The sequence below is a fragment of the Pomacea canaliculata genome, linkage group LG8 (genome assembly GCF_003073045.1).
Source record: "Pomacea canaliculata isolate SZHN2017 linkage group LG8, ASM307304v1, whole genome shotgun sequence".
Lineage (NCBI taxonomy): Eukaryota > Metazoa > Mollusca > Gastropoda > Architaenioglossa > Ampullariidae > Pomacea > Pomacea canaliculata.
The window spans coordinates 20,635,856-20,653,647 of record NC_037597.1 but is presented as its reverse complement, the minus strand read 5'-3'; the positions used below and the strand labels follow the sequence as shown (position 1 = coordinate 20,653,647).

The 17,792-nt window shown below is 41.3% G+C and overlaps 3 protein-coding genes across 3 annotated transcripts; all 3 read right to left on the bottom strand.

Moving 5' to 3' along the window:
• Positions 1–2,881: 2,881 nt before the first annotated feature.
• On the bottom strand, positions 2,882–7,813 carry LOC112571349 (virulence metalloprotease-like). The gene is made up of 5 exons (XM_025250297.1): positions 7,700–7,813; positions 6,855–6,950; positions 6,039–6,299; positions 5,665–5,858; positions 2,882–5,329 (listed from the first exon to the last, which is right to left on the bottom strand). The coding sequence occupies exons 2-5, from the start codon at positions 6,892–6,894 to the stop codon at positions 3,893–3,895; spliced, it is 1,932 nt and encodes a 643-aa protein (XP_025106082.1). The 5' UTR covers positions 6,895–6,950; positions 7,700–7,813; the 3' UTR covers positions 2,882–3,892.
• Positions 7,814–10,729: 2,916 nt separating this feature from the next.
• Positions 10,730–15,812, bottom strand: LOC112571110 (virulence metalloprotease-like). The gene is made up of 5 exons (XM_025249922.1): positions 15,678–15,812; positions 15,242–15,337; positions 14,741–15,001; positions 14,369–14,556; positions 10,730–13,589 (listed from the first exon to the last, which is right to left on the bottom strand). The coding sequence occupies exons 2-5, from the start codon at positions 15,279–15,281 to the stop codon at positions 13,113–13,115; spliced, it is 966 nt and encodes a 321-aa protein (XP_025105707.1). The 5' UTR covers positions 15,282–15,337; positions 15,678–15,812; the 3' UTR covers positions 10,730–13,112.
• On the bottom strand, positions 12,151–13,041 carry LOC112570433 (elastase-like). Its single transcript, XM_025248846.1, has one exon. The coding sequence runs from the start codon at positions 13,039–13,041 to the stop codon at positions 12,151–12,153; it is 891 nt and encodes a 296-aa protein (XP_025104631.1).
• Positions 15,813–17,792: the final 1,980 nt, after the last annotated feature.

Here is a 17,792-nt window from a genome sequence, read left to right as displayed (position 1 = left end):
CTGTCTACTGGAATTTCAACTGTAGAACACTGGTACTGTAACATGTATCTTAGACTTGTAGTTAAAACTTGTGAAATGTCCACACTGACTGTGGATGTAAAGACAAACTTGCTGTGTACACTTCCCAAATTATGCCATAGTTTGTGTTTGGCACTTGAATTAATCAATTTCTAATTTTAAGCCCATGGAAAATTATATGTAGCTGCCCTCTCTACAGTACAAAAACCTTGGCTGCTTTTCCTTAATATTTTATGTTTTGTTCAAAATTACCACCAGGAATATCTATGTGATATAAAGTACATTTAAAAAAATTCCCATTTGAAATGTACTTAGTTATTTTAAATAAATGCATTTTGATGGAAATACTTATTTTTAAACCAGCTGTTGTGTGCTGACTATAGGCTTTGCATTTGCATTCTCTCGCTGTATCTTTTTCTGCGAATAACACAGACGTGAAAAAATAAGTCTACACAGGTAAACAAAATGACTAACCTTCGATGTTTATGTCGTCAATCAGTTCTCTCCAATCATCTTCTAAAATATTTGTTATTTCTCCATTCATCACTCTGTCTGCTGCGAAATGAAATCGTGGAAGATCTTAAATTCGTCCATTTCTTTTTTATTTCATCTTTTTCTGGAAAAGAATCTTCTTCTCCCTAGTAACCTCCTCGATTAAGACTAATATTTCGCTGTCACACATCTCCTTCGTTTCAGCCATGGTGTGCAGACGAATTTCGCGGCTCGGCACCATCGATGTAGCGCAGTTTTCATTGGTGGAATATATGGTTGGCAAGGAAAGCCTTGGACGCTCACCGGAAGAATTTATTTATAATCGCTGACCTCGACCGCTGCGCAGACTTGACCTGTTTCTCAGCTAAGCGATGGGCTAGGCTCTGTCATGCAACTTGAATTGAAAATGCGACAGCCAAGACGAAAAACGATGGAGGTAAGCAAGTCGGAACAATTAAGAACACCTATGCGGTCCGGCAGACTCACTGACCGGGGAGAAAATCATTTACGAGACGATGTCTTGAGACACATAGTTTATCAGCTTAGACGGTTTAACTGCCTCTCGTCATCGTCCTGCACGCCTGGGTTGCAGAACTCCTTATTCCTTTCTAAGAAATTCATCTGTATTAATTTCTATAAACATTATTATTTTGTTCGTGTTCGCGCTACACTCAACTGCCTCGATCTCACTACACAACTATACGTCTTATCGATTCACAAATTTCTCCACACATTAACTCGTTAACAAAGCCAGAAATGAAACACAGGAAGAGAATAAACAACGAAAAAGTTTATGAATGTTACCTTGGTAAGCAAGGAATAGCTCCTTAATTGCTGGCATCTGAACTTCTCTATACACACATGTCCGCTTCCTTCGATTGTTATGTCAGCCAGTGTCGTCTGCGTTTTTTTAAATTTCGCTAGAGTGAGCTCCCCTTGATCAATGTTTATTTTTATTTTCACGCTTTTTACTTTGACACACAATCGCACCTAAACTGCATTCCTGACAATGTAGACGAAGAGTGATGATAAGCAGCGAGAATAACCAACAAGTAGCAAAAGTACTTATTTATTAAGTAAATAATTAAATACATTAAACATGAGACTAACATAAGGGTGAGAGGGAAAAAAGAGTAACTGCTGCAGTTGCTGGTGCACGGGCATTATATTTCGTGTGTTCGAATCTTGGCTGGATGTGACACCTGCTTGCAGGGCTGACTCTGTGTATGTATATAAAGTCTGCTCTAAAAGGGTGTATATTTAATGCCTGTACGTCTGCTGGTGCTTGGAAAAAGGTGCTATGTAAATGGACTTATTAAATTACAGTCAAGTGTCTGACAGCAGGGTCACATATCCCTTTTTCATCTCATGCCTGAATGTTTCTCTTCATGTTTTTTTCTGTTTTGTTGTGGTATTTTTTTGTATTGGATCATGCTCGTATGCAGTTCTAGTTGGTTGTTATTGTTAATAAGAAATACTGCTTGGTTGTGTGGGTAAACAGACCTACAGTCGGACCTCGATAAGTCGACCTTCCCTAAGTCGAAAACCTCCCTATATCGAATTAATTGTTAGTTCCCGGCCAAATACCTGCGCCTATTACGCCATTTTCCCTAACTCGAAAACTCCGTAAATCAAATTTTTTTCGGGTGCATTTGAGTTCGACTTATCGAGGTCCGACTGTATAATATTTGCAAGCTCTCCCTGACGGTTAATAGATATTGGATATAGGACACATACAAAGAGATAGAAACCAGCAAATATATAAATGAACTGTTCAAAAAAAAAAAAAAAAAAAAAAAAAACTACACGAGAAGGGTGGCACAAATGCAGAAAAGCAGGAAGTAGAAAGAATTTATAAGGAGACTCAATTTTAAAGGTTAATGTAAACAACACATGCGATTAGATTAGTAGCACAAAATGTCCATTAATACTTATGCTACTTAATTTGCAGTTAATAGACAAGCCAGTGACAATCAATAGTCCTTTGTTCAAAACACTTATTACTAAAATTGCTAACTACGTTCACTCCTCGATTTAGCCAAGTTTAGTTAGTTTAGTTCTTGTTACTCCTCGAGGAGCAAGGGCTCAGGCTGCTCGTATTCAGACTGTTTGGGGAAGAGCATGGAACAACTTAAATTTACGTAATTTTTTTCTTTTACGTAATCGCCGCGTTTTACCTAATTTTTTTTTTTACGTAATCGCCACCTGTGATGACGACGAAGATTTTCTGTTGGGCAGCAGACGAGAAATAAAAAGAGCGCAGACGACATTGTACGCGGTACGGTTGTTTGTTTCTCTGTCGGCAAAACGGAGTCTTCTGTGAGCGACAGAAGGACCCACGTCACGAGCTGCTGGGTGAGTAGAGGGACAAGTCCTTCCGCAGGTTTTACCAGCCGATGATGTTCTGATCAACACGCAGATGTGCGGAAAGTGTGAGTGAAAGTAGCTGCGACGAAGAATTTTGTGTGTGCGTTAGTGAGAACCTATGTTAGGAGAGGGGGGGGGGTAGTTGTTAGCTCCCTTTTGCTCTGTTGTTGCGGCGTGGACATTTTGTATATTTATGGTTTTTACCATAGATTATTTGTAAGACAGGAACCCTGGAGATGGAGGATTTAGGGGAAACGGACAGAGGGCATTTTGACTGTATTGTGTTTAGTCCTTACTCCAGGTTTTGTCGTTTCTTCAATCCAACTTTATTCATCGTTACTTCGAACATTCCTTTAAAAGTCCAATCGTTCATTGTCAAAAACTGTCTTCAGTAAAGTCGTCACAAAAATCACCAGACGTACCTTCAATCCTGTAAGAGAAGTCATCTCAACAACCGGCATAAGTGACTTCTATCATCGTCAGAAGGATAGTCGTCATCGTCGCGGTCATCGTTACTTCCCGTCTAAGACATACAATAATTATACTTGCCCCAGTGCGATACCAATACCACTTAAAGAACATACATACGACTTTGTAACACTCGTAAAACATCAGCAGTACAGACAATGAAATCCAAGAAGAACTCAACTGTTTCTGCTCTTTATTTTCTGCTGATAAAGCATTGCTTAAAATACGAACAAAATTTCTCTAATGAAGTAACACTATAAGCAAATGTTATGAGAAAGAGAAACAACATTACAAATTAATCAAATTAATCAGGTCGAATGTTCGGAGAATGGTTATACTTTAAGCATACTTCGTTTATAGCGTTTAATAACAGTTTAGCTTTGTCATCTTCTAAACTGCATGACTCTTTGCCAAATATTGAATTAGTAAAGTTGCTAGTGGCAGAATGTAAACTTACTTAAAGACCCACGATGTTCATTTATGTCATTTATGAGGTTTTCCTTTTGCTTTTACTGCACTATGATTAGGAATAGCTTAGAGTTGTGACTTAGTTATAGGTCCAGAATGCGTGCGCCCGAAGCGTGACGTTATAAAGAGTAACCTTTAACTCATTTGCTAACGTAATGTAAAGAGGAAGAGCAGTTAAGTTACTCTGGATTTGAGCTGTGACGAGATTGGTGCCCTCGGCTAATACTTGTTGGTCTTCATCGTCGATATCCCAGCGCTTGTTGGTCAGGAAGATGTGCACATCTCCAGTGGAGCTGCTCGCGCTGACGTTCACACCGGTGTCGATCATATGCAGAGGGAACTTGTAGAGGAATGTAGGAGATTCATTTCTGGCCACCGTGATGCCATCGTAAACCTTACTCTCTCGAAGTCCCATGATATGATTTTGTATGTCACAGACGTCTATTCCGACCTCTTTAAAAGCCCGGCGGAAGAGAGCGCCATCTTGACCCAGATCGTAGGCAGCCTTCATGACGTCACAGGCAGCGCTGTGGTAGTCAGACGTGTGATGCCAGTACATTCGGTTGGCGAGCAGAAAGACTCCGAAGATTTCCTTGATGGACTGCTCGTATTCGTGGACAAGAAGATAGAAAACCCTTCTGTACACGCCGCTGCCATAGTGTACACTGAGGTCGTCCGTGAAGTTATCAACGTGGGATATAGAGTGGTTGTCAGCCGAGGGGTTTTCGAAATAGCGCACTGGAGGGTATCCTTTTTTTGTGATTTCAGAAGCTACAATCCAGTCTGCCTTTGAAAGATATGCTTCGGACGTTTCTCCCATCATGTCTGAAAACGCCTCATTGATAGCTCCCCATTGGTTATAGTACAAGAGGTTTGAAGCTTTTTCTGTTACCCCGTGACCGATCTCATGTGCCACGGATTCTATGCTAACATAAGGATGGAAGTTTTCATCGCCGTCACCAAAGAGAATTTCTCGACCACTCCACAACGCGTTAGAGTAATTCACCCCTACATGTACCCTGATAGTTATCTGTCCATCTAACGGGGATGTGTTGTACCAGTCCTCAAACATTCTCCCGACAGTCGTTCCGTAAAACAGAGCATCCAGGATGGGTGAGTACGCGCCGTTGATTTGGTCTGTGGCTTCCTCGCAGTCGTAAGAAGCGGCATCACTGATGTTGTAGAAATGTGTTCGCCTTTTATTCAACAATCCTTTGTTATCAATGACTTTAACGTATTTGTTTTCTGTATAGCATGTATTATTGACACGATGTACGTCCAGGCATTTGTGAAGTTCCCCGTAGTGGATCCTGCCGATCTTGCGATTCCCTCCCGTGCCTTTGCCTACGCATCCGATGAGCTTGCTAAGGGCGTCCCAACTAGTAGTAATGCGTCCGTCACGTGCGTCCACAATGCACACTGGCCGGCGCTGTTCGGACTCCACAAGTACAAGGTACTGCACTAAATACCCCGGGTAAGCGGTGTTCTGGCTGTCGTGGAATATTTGAGGCTCAATCTGAAACATTAGATATATTAGAAACATCATGAATAACCGTTTGAAAGCGCTAAGTTTTAACCATATCCTCAGAATGCTTTTTTCACATCATAGTAGAGAGTGACATTTAAAATATGGAGAGATGAGCAATAAGAGCTATACATATAAAACGCTATGGAAGAAATGCACAGCGTGGTGCAGATTACAATAGCATCGAGACAGAGAGGAGCCATATGCAGAAAACACAGCGTTCCCGAGCTAAGATCTGATCACAGGACAGCCAGACTTCACAGAACAGAAGGTGTGTTTATGTCGATGATGTTGGTGGATAGTCAGAGTATATATTGTATTCATACCGTAACATCACTGATGTCATCTCTAATGGCCTCATTGAAGGTGAGACAGATGCTTAATGCGGTCTCATTGTCGATGTTTCTTGTGCCGTCTGTGTCATTCTCTATATCCCGATACAGAGTACCACTGGCGTCATACACATACTGCTCTGTACTGTCTGTTAATACTGTTAGGACTGCATCGTTAACAGGCTCTCCTGAAAATACAAAAACTTCTTTAAGTACAAAATGTGACCTTAAATAATTAAAGAAACTATTATTTGTGGAAGCATGTTACTCAGGATGTAGATGCCAGTTCCAATTAAAAGCAGGGTTCACTGTGTCTGGCCGTTGTTTGAGGAAGACATCATGTAACAATAAAATACAATATAATCAACCTTTGAAGAACTCTTGCAACCGCAGCACATGTGTGCCCTGGACTGTGGTTGCTGATGACGTGACCTTCAAAGCGGAGTTGGGACCTAAGGTCATCACATCGTCAAGTTCCGTCATGGGAAGCCATGTTGGTGTTGTGCGTTGCTGCGAGGACATGTCTGACGTCATATCCGCCATCCGAGGTTGCCGCTTGAGCAGAGCATCGTGAAGATGGACATTGGCGTCAACACGCTGAGCAGCTCTGACCCCGTGGATGGCTACAACTAAACAGACAAAGCTATTGTCACGAAGGAAATCTCATGGAACTGCTTAAACTAATATAACTACAAGAAAAAAAAAACTTTGATTAAAAGTTGAAGCTAAACTTCAGTGAAATACATGGCTGATTTACGGAATTTAAGGGACATCACATCATCTCCTTTGCCAATGCGATACACGCACCCCTGACATTAAACTGAAGGCTAACCTTAAATAATGACTTTCAACTCTAAGTCCTTTGTTTTTAAGGTAGGTCAGCTTTTTGCTATTGCACAGGACGGTTTACGTTTATATCTTCCGCACTGTTAATAAACTGTCTTTTTGTCGAATAATAAGATTGTACATTCATGTGTTAAACCACCACAAGAAGCGATCTGCAAACATTATTTATTTTAGACAAATCTGGACACTCCCAGCCTCACACACACACACAGGCGCACACACACACAGGTACACACACACACACACTGACACACACACACAGGCACACACACAGGTTCTTCCCCTCCACGCACGCATGACAAAGCAGACTTGTCAATTCACCTGCTAACAGCACTTACCAAGAAAAGCTAGAGTTAAACTCTGCAATAGCCTCGTCATGATCACCACAGCATCTGGCGACGACAAACAAATCCTCCGTCAACTGTCTTCAGGGGCTTAAATAGGAAGAAGACTAATTGTTATTATCAATTAACTGGACTCACTTTGAATAAAAAGAAACACTCCCATCTGACAATCACTGACAAGAACACAAACACTAGTTTAGAAGTCATTTCCTAGCATTCCGCAAGTTACTATATATGTTTTACTGTATGTCTGTATATATGCATTGCTGTATGCAGGCCCGTTCTTAGCCCCCGCGGGGCCCGAGGCAAAGGGCATGTGCGGGGCCCTCACGCCACGATCACACGGTTTTAGTTGGGATCTAAAGTCACTTTTTTCATCAGGGATATCTCGTCTTTTATCATTGACAGCACGCTGCATACACAGCGAGAATGTGATACGGCTGACTACACTTCCATATGCCTAGTTACCATATCAGTCAAAAGCGCGGGGCCCCTTGAAGCGCGGGGCCCTAGGCAGATGCCTCGTCCGCCTGCCCCTAAGCACGGCCCTGGCTGTATGTATGTGTATTGTTGTATGTATGTGCATATGTACTGCTGTATATATAAATGGCTGTGTCAGTAGGGTAGTCAGATGCTCGGTTTTGCCTGGAGGGTGGGACTCCATGCTCACATTCAAGGTTTGCAAATAAATCAGAGTGCAAAATCCTGTGTTTTTAACACTTTTTTGTACTAGTGTTTCTAAATGTCTCCCCCATAACAAAGGGTTTGTTCTAGTACTAAAGCTAAAGTTTACAATCTTGTTATCCTGACTTTTCTTTGCAAAGACAATGACTACATACCAAGCGCCTCAAACTGCAGTTGAAGAATATCGTTGTTGCAGGATGACAATTCTAGGAACTGTGGTACATCGACTTCAACACTGGAGTTTCTCACTGTGACAGCAAGCGCCAGCACCAGCGTATGTTCAGGTCTGTTGTGAGAGTGCATTTATAATGTTTAGTGTTCATGGTAACCAGAGAGGAAGGTGGGCGTGGGTGTGGAGGGCGGGTTTGGACGAGGGGTTTAGGACGACAACGGACAACCTGAGTCGTATGGAAGACGATACCACATGCCTGCCTTACTCTTCAAGCATATTCATGCAATAAAAGCAGCAATAGATCACACACACAAATTCAAAACTTTTTATTCCGGATTCTTAATAATGTGTTTTTTTCTAAAAGGTCTATAAAATACCATCAAAAGACATACAGGTGGGATTTATAATGGAATTGGTACTTGAAACTACCGCTATAAAGATATCTGAAAACATTAAAGATAGGTCCTCAATCTCTTCATCTCTAAATTGCTGCTATAAACACAGATGGTACCATTCAACCTTCCATCTTGATCACTCTCCTTTTATACTACTTTTGAAAACGTCTGCATGATCTTGCCTGTAATATCACAGGAACAATTAAAAACTTGTACGTGAACATTCCCATCAGCATCTCTAAGCACGCAGCCAAGCTTGCTCTGGTCTAAAGCTAAGTTTGCATACTGTCCACAACTGTGATCATGCTTGTCTTGACTGTGCGATACTTCATAAAGAAGTAGATCATGTCTGGTCTTCACTATCGGCAGCTACTGTCACAGTCTGTGAGGGCGATGTCAACGTGAGAGGCAGGGTTCTAAAGGAGTGTGCTAGGCAGCTAGATTTTGTTGTTACCAGACGTTTCCAGGTTTCTCTGAACTCTCACAGTGTCCCAATAACACTTCAACTTTGTCCTCTTTTAAACTGTATGATTATTAGCCAAATATTAATTAAGTGAAGTGGCTAGTCGCAGAATTTAAACTTACTTGACGACCCAAAATGTTCATTTATGTGCTCTTGATGTATTTCTTTTGAGCTTTTCTTTTTATTTGATAGCAGTATGATTAAGAAAAGCTGAGCTTCGTGACTAAGTGCTAGGGTCAGAATGCATACACCTGGAGCGTGACGTTAGTTAGAGTAACATTTAACTCATTTGCTAACTTAATGTAAACAGGGAGAGCAGTCACGTTGCTTTCAATTTCAGGTGTGACGGGGTTGATGCCCTCGGCTAATATTTGCGGGTCTTCAGCGTCGACATACCTGTCCTTGTTGGTCAGGATGATGTGCACGTCTCCAGTGTAGCTGTCCAACACAAAACAGTAATATTACAAAAAATAAAAGACTATTCATGCTTCTAAAGAGAGAAGAATTGAATCGCAGATAGCCTTTAAATGTATATTATTCGATGAAGAATCAAAGATTTACATGTAAACCACGTTTGCTTGATACGAAATCCAGTATAGAATATTTTTTTCCAGGTATATGCACTCCATCTCTTTTACGGGATTGCCATTATTTGATATATTATTTTCTAACTTCTTTTACATTATTGATAGGTCTTCTTTTCCTTTGTAACCCCTAATGTTAGGCAAAAACCTAACATTGGTCACAGTTTATCATCTTTTCGCTTTCCGGTGTTGAAAGTTCCTATCCTACCTGACCTGCATGCAAGAAACTATCATGGTTATTTAAATGTAGAAACTAAGGTCAAAAATGGGGTCAAGTAAGCAGCAAAGTCAGGTATGAAGTAAATACACATGATGAAGTCTAGCACGGATATAGTTCAGTGTAGAGAGATAACAGATACTGACTACCACATGCCTGGATAAACATCTACGTTTCGTGCTAGAAATAAGCTCCCTCGCATACCCTATCCTTGTTTTAACGTTGATTTTTCTAGACTGATTGCTTTCAACAAATACATTGTAAAATGTTTTGGAGAGAATTATGCAAATTGCTATCTAGAAGTTGCTAACTCTTCAATCGCATTCTACGATGCACCACTACCGATCAGAATGTTTTCGTGTCCTTTAGCTTGTCTCCCTTTGGTTGGTAACGGTGACTGACGAACTACTCACTCTGTCCTCATCTAGATGGTAGTTTCGCACGGCGTGACGGGGTCATAGACTCTTTTCATAAAAGAAAAAAAGACACATCCATAAACCCACATTTCAAACAAACGATCATTCAGTGTTGTCAATAAACACCAGGTTTTGTGTGTGCTTGCGATTTGTGGATCCGTGACATCATCGCCTATGTTTCTCGATTGGTTTGTGTGTCTTAACTACTTGTCTTATTTTTCTGGAGCATTTTCTCTTTATTGTAACGTCTGCACCATCTTGCCTTGTTAGAGACCTGTGCCGACACCAACTATACGTACGGCGCGTGTCACGTGTTACGCTTTAGAGCAAAGGCAGGAGAAGGTAACAGAAGGGGAATTTTTACATCACCGCGTTTTATGTAATTTCTTTTTTTTTTTACGTGATCGCCGCGTGCGGTGACGATGGAGATTTTCTGTTGGGTAGCAGACGAAAAAGAAAAAGAACGCAGACGACATTGTACGCGAAGCGGTTGTTTGTTTCTCTGTCCGCAGAGCGGAGTCTTCTGTGAGCGACAGAAGGACCCACGTCACGAGCTGCTGGGTGAGTAGAGGGACAAGTCCTTCCGCAGGTTTTACCAGCCGATGGCTTTTGACCAACACGCAGATGTGCGGAATGTGTGAGTGAAAGTAGCTGCGAGGAAGAATTTTGTGTGTGCGTTAGTCAGAACCTATGTTGGTAGAGGGGGGTATGTTACGAATTTAATGTTTTGTCTGTGCGAGGCCGCCGGCAAAGGTATGTGACCTTGGCGGAAGTAGCGGTGTTGACGACAGGCGTACTACGTCATTTTTTTTTTTTTTTTTTTTTTTTTTTGTACTTTAGCATCTAGAATGGGCAAACGCCATCCACGCAGTATATATACATATAGAAAAACTGAGTTAACTACATTGTCCAAAATTAATTGCCCACCCCTGATCTAGAAGGATCCATGAACAACAGGAGAGCGAGTGTAAGTCCGAGGTATCTGGAAAAGTGGTGTAACGTATACAGATGAGTGAACATTTCATGTGGCAGTGGTCGAATATTGGGGAGTTTTAGTACTCTTTCTTAAGTCGGAAGTACGACGCTGTAGTAGACCTGTGTGGTCGAATATTCGGGAATTTAGCACCCTTCGTGAGTTGGAAGTACGAAGCGGTAGTTAGCCTGTGTGGCTGTCAGCCTGTTGTATTGTTTTCAACGTTTGAGTGGTCAACGCGTAGTATATATTACAGTGTGAACTGCTGTATAAGTATTAAATAAAGTGTTTTTATTTTCTGTTCAACGGTGACTGTAGTGACTTTGCTACCGTAAAGTTTGACACCGCAGATTTCTAGATTTCTTTTAACGAGCCAAGTTGCGACAGACGGAGATCGGAGAATAGTATCTTCAACTAACTTGTTCTCTTCTTCATTTGTTATCTGTCTAACCGTCACAGTCGTAACAGGGTAGTTGTTAGCCCCCTTTTGCTCTGTTGTTGTGGCGTGGACATTTTGTATATTTATGGTTTTTAACATAGATTATTTGTAAGACAGGAACGGTGGGGGCTAGCTTCCTTCGAACATTCCTTTAAAAGTCCAATCGTTCATCGTCAAAAACTGTCCTCAGTAAAGTCGTCACAATAATCACCAGACATACCTTCAATCCTGTCAGGGAAGTCATCTCAACAACCGTCAGAAGTGACTTCTATCATCGTCAGAAGGATAGTCGTCATCGTCGCGGTCATCGTTACTTCCCGTCTAAGACATACAATAATTATACGTGCCCCAGTCCGATACCAATACCACTTAAAGAACATAGATACGACTTTGTAACACTCGTAAAACATCAGCAGTACAGACAATGAAAACCAAGAACTCAACTTTTTCTGCTCTTTATTTTCTACTGATAAACAAAGCATTGCTTAAAATACGTATTGTTTTAGCCTTGAAAACTTCTTTACGATCAAAATACAGTAGGTTACAGTGTAGAACCAAATTTCTCTAAGGAAGGAAACAGTATAAGCAAACGTTGTGTGTGTGTGTGTGTGAGAGAGAGAGAGAGAGAGAGAGAGAGAGAGAGAGAGAGAGAGACAGAGAGAGCATGCATTACAAAATCAAAATCATACAATTAATCAGGTCGAATGTTCGGAGAATAGCTATACTTTAAGCATGCTGCGTATATAGCGTTTAATAACAGTTTAGCTTTGTCATCTTCTAAACTGCATGACTCTTTGCCAAATATTGAATTAGTAAAGTTGCTAGTGGCAGAATGTAAACTTACTTAAAGACCCAAGATGTTTATTTATGTAATCTTCGTGTACTTCTTTTGGGGTTTTCCTTTTCCTTTTACTGCAGTATGATAAAGAATAGCTTAGCGTTGTGAATTAGTTATATGTCCAGAATGCTTGCGCCCGAAGCGTGACGTTATATAGAGTAACATTTAACTCATTTGCTAACGTAATGTAAAGAGGAAGAGTAGTTAAGTTACTCTGGATTTGAGCTGTGACGACATTGACGCCCTCGGCTAATACTTGCGGATCTTCATCGTTGGCGACACCCCAGCGCTTGTTGGTCAGGATGATGTGCACATCTCCAGTGGAGCTGCTTGCGCTGACGTTCACACCGGTGTCGAGCATATACGGAGGGAACATGTAGAGGAATGTAGGAGATTCATTTCTGGCCACCGTGATGCCATCATAAAGCTTACTCTCTCGAAGTCCCATGATATGATTTTGTATGTCACAGACGTCTATTCCGACCTCTTTGAAAGCACGGCGGAAGAGAGCGCCATTTTGACCCAGATCGTAGGCAGCCTTCATGACGTCACAGGCAGCGCTGTGGTAGTTAGACAGTTGATGCCAGTACATTCGGTTGGCGTGCAGAAAGACTCCGAAGATTTCCTTGATGGACTGCTGGTATTCGTGAACAAGAAGATAGAAAACCCGGTTGTACACACCGCTGCCATAGTGTGCATTGAGATCGTCCGTGAAGTTATCAACGTGGGATATAGAGTGGTTGTCAGCCGAGGGGTTTTCGAAATAGCGACGTGGAGGGTATCCTTCTTTTGTGATATCAAAACCTACAAGCCAGTCTGGTCTTGAAAGATATGCTTCGGATGTTTCTCCCATCATGTCCGAAAACGCCTCATTGATAGCTCCCCATTGGTTATAGTACAAGAGGCTTGAAGATTTTTCTGTTACCCCGTGACCGACCTCATGTCCCACGACATCTATGCTGACCAAAGGATGAATTTTTTCATCGCCGTCACCAAGCATAATTTCTCTACCAGTCCAGAACGCGCGAGATAAATTCACACCTGCATGTACCCTGATGGTTATCTGTCCATCTAGCGGGGTAGTGTTGTACCAGTCCTCAAACATTTCGCGACAGTCGTTCCGTAAAACAGAGCATCCAACATGGGTGAGTACGCGCCGTTGATTTCGTCTGTGGCTTCCTCGCAGTCGTAAGAAGCGGCATCACTGAAGTTGTAGGGCTGTGATCGCCTTTGATTCAACAATCCTTTGTTATCAATGACTTTAACGTATCTGTTTTCTGTATAGCATGTATTATTGACACGATGTACGTCCAGGCATTTGTGAAGTTCCCCGTAGTGGATCCTGCCGATTTTGAGATTCCCTCCCGTGCCATTTCCTACGCATCCGTTGTACGTGCCGAGGGCGTCCCAACTCGTAGTAACCCGTCCGTCACGTGCGTCCACAATGCACGCTGGCCGGCGCTGTTCGGACTCCACAAGTACAAGATACTGCACTAAATACCCCGGGTAGGCGTGGTTCTCACTGTCGAAGAATATTTGAGGCTCAATCTGAAACATTAGATATATTAGCAACATCAGTAATAACCGTTTGAAAGCGCTAAGTTTTAACCAGATCCTCAGTTAGAATCCTTTTTTCACATCAAAGTAGATAGTGACATTTAAAATATGGAGAGATGAGCAATAAGAGCCATAAATATAAAACGCTATGGAAGAAGTGCACAGCGGGGTGCAGATTACAATAGCAGCGAGACAGAGAGGAAACATATGCAGAAAAAAAACAGCGTGCCCGAGCTCAGATCTGATCACAGGACAGCTAGACTTCACTGAATTGGTGACAGTCGCTAACCGTTATGCCAGTGGACCGCGAGGTAAACTTCCAAGATTCCAATTTTTTATTGATTAGGATTTCAAGCAGGACAACAACAGCAACCATCATTATTTTACATTTTCATATACTGTAGTGTGGAAAATAATCTTATACAGTCATGTAAAATATACAGCAACATCATTATTTTACAACCGATAATAGTAATTGAGATTATGTACACATAGCCACATTAACTTCCCAGGGCTTCTGCTTACGCAAAAAATTGCGTACAGTACGCATTAAAAGTTCGGAGGACCCCTTCGATTTTCGTCAATGGGGTCCCCTTCAAATTTGGGCGAAGAACAGGGACCCCTTAAAAATCTGAAGAAGGGGTCCCTGGAACCCCCAAAGAATTTATATAAAGAGAGAGAGAGAGCTGTTCATATAAACGTGACAGAACAGAAGGTGTGTTTATGTCGATGATGATGGTGGATAGTCAGAGTGTATATTGTATTCGTACCGTAACATCACTGATGTCATCTCTAATAGCCTCATTGAGACAGATGTTTAATGCGGTCTCATTGTCGATGTTTCTTGTGCCGTCTGTGTCATTCTCTATATCCCGATACAGAGTACCACTGGCGTCATACACATACTGCTCTGTACTGTCTGTTGATACCGTTAGGACTGCATCGTTAACAGGCTCTCCTGTAAATACAAAGACTTCTTTAAGTACAAAATGTGACCTTAAATAATGAAAGAAACTATTATTTGTAGAAGCATGTTACTCAGGATGTAGGTGCCACTTCCAATTAAAAGCAGGGTTCACTGTGTCTGGCCGTTGTTTGAGGAAGACAACATGTAACAATAAATAAAATACAAAATAATTAACCTTTGAAGGTCTCTTTGAAACGCAGCACATGTGTGCCATGGACTGTAGTTGCTGATGTCATGACCATCAAAGCGGAGTTGGGACCTAAGGACATCACATCGTCAAGTTCCGTCATGGGAAGCCATGTTGGTGTTGTTCGTTGCTGCGAGGACATGTCTGACGTCATATTGGCCACCTGAAGCTGCCGGTTGTGCAGAGCATCGTGTAGATGGACATTGGCGTCAATACGCTGAGCAGCTCTCACCACGTGGATGGCGACAACTAAACAGACAAAGCTATTGTCACGAAGAAAAACTCATGGAACTGCTTATTAACAAGTGTAAGTCTGTCACGTTAAGTGAAACTATTATAACTAAAGAAATAAAAACTCTGGACACTCCTAGACACACACACCCACAGGTATACACACACACTGAGACACAGGTACACAGACACATGTTCTTCGTCTCCACGCACGCATGACAAAGCAGACTTGTCAATTCACCTGCTAACAGCACTTACCAAGAAAAACTAGAGTTAAACTCTGCAATAGCCTCGTCATGATCACCACAGCATCCAGCGGTGAGAAACAAATCCTCCGTCAACTGTCTTCAGGGGCTTAAATAGGCAGAATTACTAATTGTTATTACTAATTAATCAGGGTACAAAATCCTGTCTGTTTTTTAACGCCTTTTTATAGTAGTGTTTCGTTTACCTTTCTTCAGCTCAAGGGCTAGATGTAAAAAAGCGTAACGTTTGCCTATTATGCTTCAGTTGTAGATAAAAATGGTCATTTTTTGTTATCTTCTTCCACTCTGTGTGTTTGTTTGTTTATTTTGTGAAAAATCACATTTCAAGCACTAAACCTCTGCACCACAAAAAGGGTTTGTTCTAGTATTAAATTAAAGTTTACAATCTTGTTATCCTGACTTTTTTTGCAAAGAGAATGACTACATACCAAGCGCCACAAACTACAATTGAAGAATATTGTTGTTGCAGGATGACAATTATAGGAAGAGGAAAGCTTTGCACTGTGGTACATCGACTTCAACACTGGAGTTTCTCACTGTGACAGCAAGCTCCAGCATCAGCAGACGTCCAGGCCTGTTGTAGAGTGCATTTATATTGTTCAGTGTTCATGGTAACCAGCGTGCATTTTCCTGCAATAAAAACAGCAATAGATCACACACACAAATTCAAAACTTCTTATTCCGGATCCTTATTAGTGTTTTTTTTTCTAAAAGGTCTATAAAATACCATCAAATGACATACAGGTGGTATTTAAAATGGAAGTGGTACTTGAAACTACCGCTATAAAGACATCTGAAAACATTAAAGATAGGTCCTCCATCTCTTCATCTCTAAATTGCTGCTATAAACACAGATGGTACCAGTCTACCTCCATCTCTTCATCTCTAAATTGCTGCTATAAAACACTGATGGTACCAGTCTACCTCCATCTCTTCATCTCTAAATTGCTGCTATAAACACAGATGGTACCATTCAACCTTCCATCTTGATCTCTCTCTTTTTATACTACTTTTGAAAACATGTGTGCATGATCTTGCCTGTAATATCCACAGGAACAATCAAAAACTTCTACGTGAACATTCCCGTCAGCATCTCTAAGAAAGCACGCAGCCAAGCTTGCTCTGGTCTAAAGCTAAGTTTGCATACTGTCCACAACTGTGATCATGCTTGTCTTGACCTGCGATACTTCATACAGAAGTACATCATGTCTGGTCTTCACTATCGGCAGTCACTGTCACAGTCTGTGATGGCGATGTCATCCGAATTCTCTCTCTCATGTTTAACCCACGTAAAGCGCGTGGACCTGATCACGTGAGAGGCAAGGTTCTAAAGCAGTGTGCTAGGCAGCTAGATGGTGCTGTTACCACAAGTTTCCAGCTTTCTCTGAACTCTCTCAGTGTCTCCCGATTAACAACAACAACAACAACAACAACAACAAACAACAACAACAACAACAACAACAACAACAACAACAATGAATGGAACGATTTTCAGATCCTAAACATAGATACAACAACAACGACGACGACGACGATAACAACAACGACGACGACGATGATAATAATAATAATAAAGTGCAGCAGATTCCATGGTCAAGAAGACTGAAGCAAGTCTTTACCTATTCACAAATGTTCAATCATTACTTTGTGTTCATACACGTCTCATGCAATAAAGACAACAATAATTCCCGAAGCTGAAAAAATCTCGTTAAACTATGAAATGCTTTACTGCTCGATATTTCATCACATACCTTATAGAAAGAACTCTCAGAGACATAGATCTTAAGACAGATGGATAGGATTTCTTATTGAAGCTGTATTCAAACAACTGCTATAAAGACAGCTGTCACCATCAAAGATTGGGAGAGCAGTCACGTTGCTTTCAATTTCAGATGTGACGGGGTTGATGCCCTCGGCTAACATTTGCGGGTCTTCATCGTCGACATACCTGTCCTTGTTGGTGAGGATGATGTGCACGTCTCCAGTGTAGCTGTCCAACACAAAACAGTAATATTACAAAAAATAAAAGACTATTCATGCTTCTAAAGAGAGAAGAATTGAATCGCAATAGCCTTTAAATGCATATTATTCGATGAAGAATCAATGATTTACATGTAAACCACGTTTGCTTGATACGAAATCCACTACAGAATATTTTTTCCAGGTATATGCACTCCATCTCTTTTTCGGCATTGCAATTATTTGATATTATTTTCTAATTTCTTTTACATTATTGATAGGTCTTCTTTTCCTTTGTAACCCCTAGTGTTAGGCAAAAACCTAACATTGGTCACAGTTTATCATCTTTTCGCTTTCCGGTGTTGAAAGTTAACACCTTCCTATCCTACCCTGACCTGCATGCAAGAAACTATCATGGTTATTTAAATGTAGAAACTAAGGTCAAGCATGGGGTTCAAGTAAGCAGCAAAGTCAGGTATGAAGTAAATACACATGATGAAGTCTAGCACATATATAGTTCAGTGTAGAGTGATAACAGATACTGACTACCACATGCCTGGATAAACATCTACGTTTCGTGCTAG

Bases quoted from the DNA above. Each gene is read 5' to 3' on its own strand.
- LOC112571349 (XM_025250297.1), bottom strand. From the start codon at position 6,894: ATGACGAGGCTATTGCAGAGTTTAACTCTAGCTTTTCTTG. The intron at 6,300-6,854 runs GTAAGTGCTGTT...TTGTCTGTTTAG, and splicing joins TTTAACTCTAGCTTTTCTTG to TTGTAGCCATCCACGGGGTC. The intron at 5,859-6,038 runs GTTGATTATATT...TTGTATTTTCAG, and splicing joins GTTGCAAGAGTTCTTCAAAG to GAGAGCCTGTTAACGATGCA.
- LOC112570433 (XM_025248846.1), bottom strand. From the start codon at position 13,041: ATGCTTGGTGACGGCGATGAAAAAATTCATCCTTTGGTCAGCATAGAT.
- LOC112571110 (XM_025249922.1), bottom strand. From the start codon at position 15,281: ATGACGAGGCTATTGCAGAGTTTAACTCTAGTTTTTCTTG. The intron at 15,002-15,241 runs GTAAGTGCTGTT...TTGTCTGTTTAG, and splicing joins TTTAACTCTAGTTTTTCTTG to TTGTCGCCATCCACGTGGTG. The intron at 14,557-14,740 runs GTTAATTATTTT...TTGTATTTACAG, and splicing joins TTTCAAAGAGACCTTCAAAG to GAGAGCCTGTTAACGATGCA.